A 10,000-nucleotide genomic window follows, 5' to 3' on the forward strand; every position below is an offset into this window, starting at 1 on the left:
ACAAGATAAAAAAAACTATGGATAAATAAATGAATACAAAAAATAAAAAATGAATATATGATATACACTATTTTTTACATACATAAACACAAAATAAAACGTGTCAACAAGTTGCATAAAATAAATTAAAAATACAATATAAATAAGGCACTGCACAAAACAAGATATCAAACCAGTATGACTTTAACAATTATATTACAAAAAAAGGGGATCCAACAGAGTTCTCTATTTGTGCTTTTTAATATTGCATTAACCAGAATGACTTACAAATTACTGTACACCAGGGAGTACTGTAATTACCTAACGTTACATTATTATTTCCCATAACAATTTAGCCCCCTCCACAATATTAAGCCGACGTTAAAACAGAACTAGCTATTTATTGATTAGGAATTGCCGAATCATGTAACATTAGCTTAATGCTAAAGGTTACTACCACATTCTGTAATAGACAAATAATTTCATGTAGGCTAACGTTACCTCCCTGCTAGCTCTGTCTTTTTCTCGTTTCTCCTCCTCTTCTTTTCTATTTTTTCTTCCCTGGGCACCTGACAGTTTTGGCCGTTTTGACATCTTGTGTTGATTTTTTGATGTGGTGACGTCCAAAAAGAGTCACGATACGGGAAGGGAGGGGGCGCACCGTGTCGAGTGCCTATGACATGATGACATTAATTCACTCATTCACTCCTGGCCTCGCTGACAACAGGAAGTTGTCATCTGCTGACTGAAGCCCTGCTTTGGAAGAATCCTCCATCAAGTCTTTTATTGGGTGCCAAACAATCATCCATGCCACACCCACTTCAAGTCCACTACTTTTGGGGCGGGGGGCGTAATGTTGTAACAAATAATATTTCTATTAAATAGGCTTTACTTTGCATTTTAATTAACGTGGGATTATTTTATGTATTTAGAAATAATAGTACCAACTTTTTAATTTTTTTCCTCCGTTTGTGGCGCAGGCGTGGCGCCCCCTGATGGACGGCGCCCTTAGCATTTTCCTATACGGCCTATGCCACGGGCCGGCCCTGCACACACACACACACACACACACATACACACACACACATGCATGCAGCCTTTCTCCGCTACAACATTACAACAGCGTCCTTCCGTTGCAGAAAACAGACGTGGTCTAAGCGCAGAGATCTCTGACACCGTGCCAGTGACAGCTCGCCACTTGTTTACCAGCGAGGAGCATCTCCCCGCATTAAGCGCCTAACGGTAAAAAACAGCGGGAGTATTAATAGCAGCTCACTTCATGTACGACACACTTGTCAGAACTTCTCCTGGCACATACTGTTGCTTCCTGCTCCTGCCAGCAACCATCTTTCTTTCTGATATGTTATAGTGACACAAGCGCTCAATTCCTCTGTTCCTGCCTCGTCTTCCATCACCCCCCCGAGGGCTCCCCTTTTAATATTCCCTTTTCTTAATCCCCATTGAACCGTAATTACTAGCAACTTGAACATTTCATATGAGGCACATATTTCATCACTTGGAGTGATGACTGCCTGGATTGATTTTTGCAGCAGCAATACTTTACATTGAAAAGTGTGTTTACCATGAATTGATTAACGTGGACCCCGACTTAAACGAGTTGAAAAACGTATTCGGGTGTTACCATTTGTCAAGACTCGGTCTGTGGCGTGGTTTGTTCTCCCGTGGTGCAAAGGAATTGGACCGAACGTGGCGTGCAGGTGAGGACATGTTTAATATATTGACTCAAAAAAGGCTCAAAAGGGGATAAACAAAAAGCACTCACAGCGGAGGGAAAAAAACTTGACTATGAAAACAAAAGGCGCGCACAATGGCGGAAGTACAAAACTAGACTATGAAAACAAAACACTAGCACAAAGGCAAAAAACTATGAACAATAACAAAACTTACTTGACATGGCAAAAGGAAGCGCAGCATGGATCATGAGGGTGAACAGAGTGATGTCGCCAGGCCGACTGCCTGGCAACAATGGCCTTAAAGGCCTACTGAAAGCCACTACTACCGACCACGCAGTCTGATAGTTTATATATCAATGATGAAATCTTAACATTATAACACATGCCAATACGGCCGGGTTAACTTATAAAGTGACATTTTAAATTTGCCGCTAAACTTCCGGTTCGAAACGCCTCTGAGGATGACGTATGCGCGTGACGTAGACCGGGGAACACGGGTATGCCTTCCACATTGAAGCCAATACGAAAAAGCTCTGTTTTCCTTTCATAATTCCACAGTATTCTGGACATCTGTGTTCGTGAATCTGTTGCAATCATGTTCATTGCATTATGGAGAAGGAAGCTGAGCAAGCAAAGAAGAAAGTTGTCGGAGCGAAATGGACGTATTTTTCGAACGTAGTCAGCAACAACAGTACACAGCCGGCGCTTCTTTGTTTACATTCCCGAAAGATGCAGTCAAGATGGAAGAACTCGGATAACAGAGACTCTAACCAGGAGGACTTTTGACTTCGATACACAGACGCCTGTAGAGAACTGGGACAACACAGACTCTTACCAGGATTACTTTGATTTGGATGACAAAGACGCAGACGTGCTACTGTGAGTATGCAGCTTTGGCTTCTAAACATTTGATCGCTTGACCGTATGTGCGCAACTTTTTTTTGCGTATGTACGTAACTTTTTTAAAATATATAAGCTTTATGAACCTTGGGTTAGGTGAACGGTCTTTTGGGCTGAGTGATTGTGTGTGTTGATCAGGTGTTTGAATTGTATTGGCGTGCTCTATGGAGCTAGGAGCTAGCAGAGGAGCTAGGAGCTAGCATAACAAACACGCAGGTGTTTTTATGCAGGATTAATTTGTGGCATATTAAACGTAAGCCTGGTTGTGTTGTGGCTAATAGAGTATATATATGTCTTGTGTTTATTTACTGTTGTAGTCATTCCCAGCTGAATATCAGGTCACCCCCGCCTCTCACAGCATCTTCCCTATCTGAATAGCTTCAACTCCCCACTAGTCCTTCACTTGCACTTTCCTCATCCACAAATCTTTCATCCTCGCTCAAATTAATGGGGAAATTGTCGCTTTCTCGGTCCGAATCTCTCTCACTTCATGCGGCCATCATTGTAAACAATAGGGAACTTTGCGTATATGTTCAACTGACTACGTCACGCTACTTCCGGTAGGGGCAAGCCTTTTTTTTTATCAGATACCAAAAGTTGCAATCTTTATCGTCGTTGTTCTCTACTAAATCCTTTCAGCAAAAATATGGCAATATCGCGAAATGATCAAGTATGACACATAGAATAGATCTGCTATACCCGTCTAAATAAAAAAAAATCATTTCAGTAGGCCTTTAAATACTGGTGACATGATTAGTGAAAACGTGAGACCGGTGCGTGACACGAGGATGTGAAACAGGTGCGTGACAAGACAGGTGAAAACTAACGGGTGACCATGGAAACCAAACCAAACAAGGAAGTGCAACCAGGAACTAAAAAGAGCCCAAAACCCAAGCAAAACAAAAACATGATTAACACAGACATGACACCATTTAGTGGTCAATTGTACGGAATATGTACTTCGCTGTGCAATCTACTAATACAACTTTTAATCAATCAATCAAAAAAGTCAAAATGTCCGATTGAGTTCTAAAAAAGGTATGACAAACGGAATGGAATATTACATAGTTTTTTACTGAATGGGACACCCAAAATGTACATGGAAATAAAGAAAGTGGGATTTACAATATTAACTATGAACAATAAAACACTGAATATGAACCTCGCTCCTCTTTTACTTGTCAGACCAGCTCCTCCATAGAGCTTCTTTTACAATCAAGCAAAACACAACAACAATGTAATAAACAAACAAAGGTATTAAACACCTACAGTATGATATATTATCACTGTTATGCAGAACTTTGTTGTAAAAATCTGCTTCCGCATCTGTTCCGGACTAGGGATGTCCGATAATTTCGGACTGCCGATATTATCGGCCGATAAATGCTTTAAAATGTAATATCGGAAATTATCGGTATCGGTTTCATAATTATCGGTATCGGTTTCAAAAAGTAAAACATTTGACTTTTTAAAACGCCGATGTGTACACGGACGTAGGGAGAAGTACAGAGCGCCAATAATCCTTAAAGGCACTTCCTTTGCGTGCCGGCCCAGTCACATAACATCTACGGCTTTTCACACACACAAGTGAATACAAGGCATACTTGGTCAACAGCCATACAGGTCACACAGAGGGTGACCGTATAAACAACTTTAACACTGTTACAAACATGCGCCACACTGTGAACCCACACCAAACAAGAATGACAAACACATTTCGGGAGAACATCCGCACCGTAACACAACAGAACAAATACCCAGAACCCCTTGCAGCACTAACTCTTCCGGGACGCTACAATATACACCCCCCGCTACCCACCACATCCCCCACCTCAACCCCGCCCACCTCAACCTCCTCATGCTCTCTCAGGGAGAGCATGTCCCAAATTCCAAGCTGCTGTTTTGAGGCATGTTTGAGTTTGAGTTAGAGTTTGAGTTTATTTCGAACATGCAAGCATACAACATGATACATCACAATTTCCAGTTTCTTTTCAACATGTTCGAAAAGGAGTAGGAAGAAGCAGAGCTTATTTAATCCTACCCCTTTTCTTTACATAACAGTTGCAAAACTTTTTGTTCACTTCCTGTTCACAATTTTTTCACAATAAACTCCATAAGTAATTACAATAAAAATAAATAAATAAATAATAGTAAGAATTTAATAATAATAATTGGTGAAGTAAGTCATATTTCATATGATGAGATAAGTAAGATTACTTTAAGAATGAATGAATGGATGGATGAAATAAATTGAGAATGTTTGTCATGGTTCTTCTTCTTTGTACTTTGTAAACACTTTAAGTTTGAAGAGTTTCTTGAAGTGGATCATATTAGTACATTGTTTGATTGCTTTGCTTAATCCATTCCATAATTTAATTCCACATACTGATATACTGAAGGTCTTAAGTGTTGTACGTGCAAACAAATGTTTTAAATTACGTTTTTCTCTAAGATTATATTTGTCCTCTTTTTTTGAGAAGAATTGTTGTATATTCTTGGGTAGCAGGTTATAGTTTGCTTTGTGCATAATTTTAGCTGTTTGCAAATTCACTATGTCGTGGAATTTCAGTATTTTTGATTCAATAAATAAAGGATTTGTATGTTCTCTATATCCAACATGATGTATTATTCTAACTGATCTTTTTTGTAACACCGTTAATGAATGAAGTGTACTTTTGTAATTATGTTAAAAAATAATAATGCACTTTGTGACTTCAATAATAAATATGGCAGTGCCATGTTGGCATTTTTTTTCCATAATTTTAGTTGATTTATTCTGGAAAACCTTGTTACATTGTTTAATGCATCACAACAAAATTAGGCATAATAATGTGTTGATTCCACGACTGTATATATCGGTATCGGTTGATATCGGAATCCGGAATCGGTAATTAGGAGTTAGACAATATCGGAATATCGAATAACGGTAAAAAAGCCATTATTGGAAATCTCTATTCCCCCTGCTCTGAAAACAAACTCCGCCCACTCTGCTTTGTTCCTGTCTGAGCTGCTGTGATGTAGATTACCGTAATAACTGGTATAAAACACCCAAAAGCACAGATGTCAACCATTGAAATACTTTCTATAGTTCAGGGGTGTCCAAACTTTTTCCACCGAGGGCCGCACACTGAAAAATCAAAGCAAGTGGGGGCCATTTTGATATTTTTTATTTTAAAAACCAATACAATATATGTATAAAAAATATACATTTAGGCCTCCACTCAGGCTTAATCCCGGGGACCCCATAGGGTTTAGGTTAAAAAAAATATATAAAATGGGTCACTATTTAGTATTATTATTATTATTATTATTCAAAGTTTAAATCTCTATATCAACATTATTAGGTCTATCTGTCAATATAAAAAAAAATGTTTTTAAGATTTAAGTTGTATGCCCTTTTTGTCAAAGAAAACCCTATTTTTTTTATGGAAAAAACACAAAATATGCAATAATTTACCCCAATAAAAATTTAAAGTGGAACATTTCAGATTGTATAATAATTGGAGCTCAGAACAACATTGATTTTGATGTATTATTATTTTTTGAGCTATGACACTTAAAAAAAAAAAAAAGTCCCACTAAAATTATTGGGGATCCAAATGGTCCTGCTCAGTAAAGTGCAGGATTAAAAAAAAAAAACTTTTAACACAATAGTCTCGAGATCAACTTCAGATCTATCCGTCAATTGTAACTTTTATTGTTTATTATGTTCCTTGTTGGTTCGTTTTAGGCCCTTCTTTAGGCCCCAAAAATATCTCAAAGTGGAATATTTAATGTGACGTAATTGGAGCTTTGAATAGGTTAATAATTCATAATAACATTGTTTTTGATTCATTATAATTTTTTAAAGAAAGAAACAGCCTGCATGGCAGCTTAGTGTTATTAGAGTCAACATAGCAACATTTTCTTGTCACCTGTTTGCTCATTTATATCACTTTTTTTTTTTTTTTTTTTTTTTAAATCGTATTTTTAGAATGTGCCGTGGGGCCGTTAAAAAATTACCTGCGGGCCGCAAATGGCCCCCGTGCCGCACTTTGGACATCCCTGCTATAGTTCAAGACTTACGGTCATTTAAAAAACAGCACTGCACATCATAATGGCAGCTACAGGTTTGATGTCGTATTTTGCCCAGGTCTGGCCTATGATATGGATTGAATGCATACACGCACGCATTATGAACAATAACTCCTAACAGTAGCTCCTTGAATTCCTTCTAAGTCTATAACATGATCTGATAGCTCTCTGATAGATTTCTCTGGTCAACAAAAGCACCTTGAGGATTCTGGCGGGAACTCTCATTCAACCCTTTTTCGATTACGCATGCACCTCCTGGTACCCTAGCACCTCCAAAACCCTCAAATCTAAACTCCAAACATCTCAGAACAAGCTAGTCAGGTTACTTCTAGACCTCCACCCCAGATCCCACCTCACTCCTACCCACTTCTCTAAAGTGGGCTGGCTCAAGGTGGAGGACAGAGTTAAACAACTTGCACTGAGCCTGGTCTATAAAATCCGCTACACCTCCCTGATACAGAAGTACATGTCAAACTACTTCCTTAACGTAAATGACCGCCATAACCACAACACCAGGGGGTGCTCCACTAACCACGTTAAACCCAGATTCCGATCTAACAAAGGTCTTAACTCATTCTCTTTCTATGCCACATCAATGTGGAATGCGCTCCCAACAGGTGTAAAAGAAAGGGCATCTCTATCCTCCTTCAAAACCGCAATAAAAGTTCACCTCCAGGCAGCTACAACCCTAAACTAACACCCTCCCCGGATTGCTAACAATCAAATGTAAACAATCAAATGCAGATACTTTTTCTTATGCCTTCTGATCTCTCTCTCTCTCTCTCTCTCTCTCTCTCTCTATGTCCACTACTTGATGTCCATATCCTACCCCCCCCCTCCCCCTCCACACCCCTGATTGTAAATAATTCAATGTGATTATCTTGTGTGATGACTGTATTATGATGATAGTATATATGATAGTATATATTATCTGTATCATGAATCAATTTAAGTGGTCCCCGACTTAAACAAGTTGAAAAACGTATTCGGGTGTTACCATTTAGTGGTCAATTGTACGGAATATGTACTTCACTGTGCAACCTACTAATAAAAGTCTCAATCAATCAAAAAACTCAGTTACAGCTCTTTTTATTACCAAATATGTGTTATATGTGTTTTATGTTGCACGATTGCACCAAGAAAAATTCCTAGTTTGTGAACCCGTTCTCAAACAATGGCAATAAAACTATTCTGATTCTGATTCTGTCCCTGTTTCCGCTGACCTGTTTGCTACATAATGACTCCCCCGTGGAATCGATACCTTGTGTCTCCTTTGATAAGGATGCATTGGTGTAACTTACGGGCGAATCCGAGTAGGACCGTCACCAGGACCAGGACCAGGCAGCGCAGGGCCAGGGAGACGAGGGCAGGGCCAAGGCGACTGAAGACGGCGCTCCCAACGCGCCTCATTGTGTATTGATGTGCACTTTGCAATCAATGGATCCTCTGTGCCTGGGAACTGACGAACGAGTCTTGACACAAACTTGATTTGTCCGCTCCGGTTTGTCTCAAGCAGACACGAAGTCGTCACTGGGAAAGAAGCTCGCCGGGAGGTAGAAGCCAAGACGCTTTGACGACAATGCGCATGCAAATGAGTTTGTGCTACTTAGAACAATGCGGACGCTGAGCTGCGAACAACAACACTGCCGGCCCGCCTAAGTTCCACCGCAAGAGACAAGAGACCCGCAACGCAGCGTTCCTCGCCATCAACAACACAATTAGCTCGTCCCTAACTGTAAACCACAATAGTCGTACGAGGCTGAGGTACTTAATCTCCGCGTGCTGTACGCACACTTTTGAAGCATCGCAACAAACCCCCCTCCCCCCGGAGGACTCGGGGAATCTAGGGCGACCACGAAACGCGCCCCGTCTGTTAATGACTCGCTCGGCGAATCAGCGGGGAACCCAGAAGGCCAGGTCTCCGGAGACGCGGGGACTCTATCATCTGTGGAGAGTCGAGACGATTGAGAGTCGAGTCAAAGCGCTTCACAGGTGGAGCGGGGTCAAAGAACACGGGCAGCCAAGCAATGGAAAAGTAGTCTTTTAGCAAAGATCATCCAAAAAACCAGCATAGACTCATCTAAATACCTGCTCTGTTTGAGGCCAGCAATAGAAATACTGTCCATCACCGTACTTTTCTACCGATAACGTCAACATAGCGACATGCCTGCAGTGCTTCAACTCGCAAATAGCCGAGTGATCTCCACCCTCCCCCCCCAACGGTTCCGGCTGCGAGGAAAATGCTATCTGATCTTCCGTCAGATCCCTGAGAGGATCCAGGCAGTCTCCAACAAAACGTGTCCGCCAAAGGTCGTCTCCCTTCCGATACAAATCTATAAACGTCAAAATAATCCCAACGTGGCGGTGTGGCTAATCAAGCCCGTCTGTCCCCCGTTAGTTGTCTTGCAACGTGTTTATATAACCCCCGAGCACCCGCCCCTGATGCCCGACTCCAGTGTGGGATCAGCATCTGCATATTTTGCATACTATTTTGTGAAGGTTAAATGGTTGGTGGTGTGTGTGTGTGTGTGTGTAGTGATGTGACAATGCTTGTCATTCAGGTCCACAAACAGTGGCGCCGTGTGTCCGAATGTGTGCTCGACTGTCCACTGTTGACCGAAGCGGGGTGCGAATTGGGCAGTGTTTGGCCCTTTCACTGTCTCGTCCTCGTTAATGTATCCAGGCGGGCGCCCGCAGAGGCGTCACAGTGCCTCTTTCTGTGGAAACGCCGGGTGCACGTATGCGACGGACCAGCTGGCTAAAGCTGCGCTGGGGTAGGAAGGCGTCAGACTTGTTAGAATAATTATGTATAAATTATCACACAGCTCTTATGCTTAAAGGCCTACTGAAATGATTTTTTTTTATTTAAACGGGGATAGCAGATCCATTCTATGTGTCATACTTGATCATTTCGCGAAATTGCCATATTTTTGCTGAAAGGATTTAGTAGAGAACAGGGGTCACCAACCTTTTTGAAAGCAAGAGCTACTTCTTGGGTAGTGATTAATGCGAAGGGCTACCAGTTTGATACACACTTAAATAAATTGCCAGAAATAGCCAATTTGCCCAATTTACCTTTAACTCTATGTTATTATTAATAATTAATGATATTTACACTTAATTGAACGGTTTAAAAGAGGAGAAAACACGAAAAAAAGTGACAGTTAAATTTTGAAACATAGTTTATCTTCAATTTCGACTCTTTAAAATTCAAAATTCAACCGAAAAAAAGAAGAGAAAAACTTAAAAAAAGAATTTATGGAACATCATTAGTAATTTTTCCTGATTAAGATTAATTTTAGAATTTTGATGACATGTTTTAAATAGGTTAAAATCCAATCTACACTTTGTTA

General features: G+C 40.5%; 1 protein-coding gene across 2 annotated transcripts in view; it reads right to left on the reverse strand.

Moving 5' to 3' along the window:
• The window catches only part of LOC133660446 (cell adhesion molecule 4-like), a 534,597-nt gene that overhangs the window by 92,979 nt on the left and 431,618 nt on the right, over positions 1-10,000 (reverse strand). Inside the window, exon 1 of one of the 2 annotated variants that reach the window (XM_062063950.1) lies at positions 7,949-8,559. The exons of the other annotated variant lie outside the window; for it this stretch is intronic. Coding sequence (XP_061919934.1) covers positions 7,949-8,057 — 109 coding nt within the window. The 5' untranslated portion in view covers positions 8,058-8,559. Of the gene's footprint in view, positions 1-7,948; positions 8,560-10,000 lie in introns of those variants that run through there. 2 annotated transcript variants of the gene reach the window in all.

Source organism: Entelurus aequoreus, linkage group LG11 (assembly GCF_033978785.1).
Source record: "Entelurus aequoreus isolate RoL-2023_Sb linkage group LG11, RoL_Eaeq_v1.1, whole genome shotgun sequence".
In the NCBI taxonomy this organism is placed as follows: Eukaryota; Metazoa; Chordata; class Actinopteri; order Syngnathiformes; family Syngnathidae; genus Entelurus; species Entelurus aequoreus.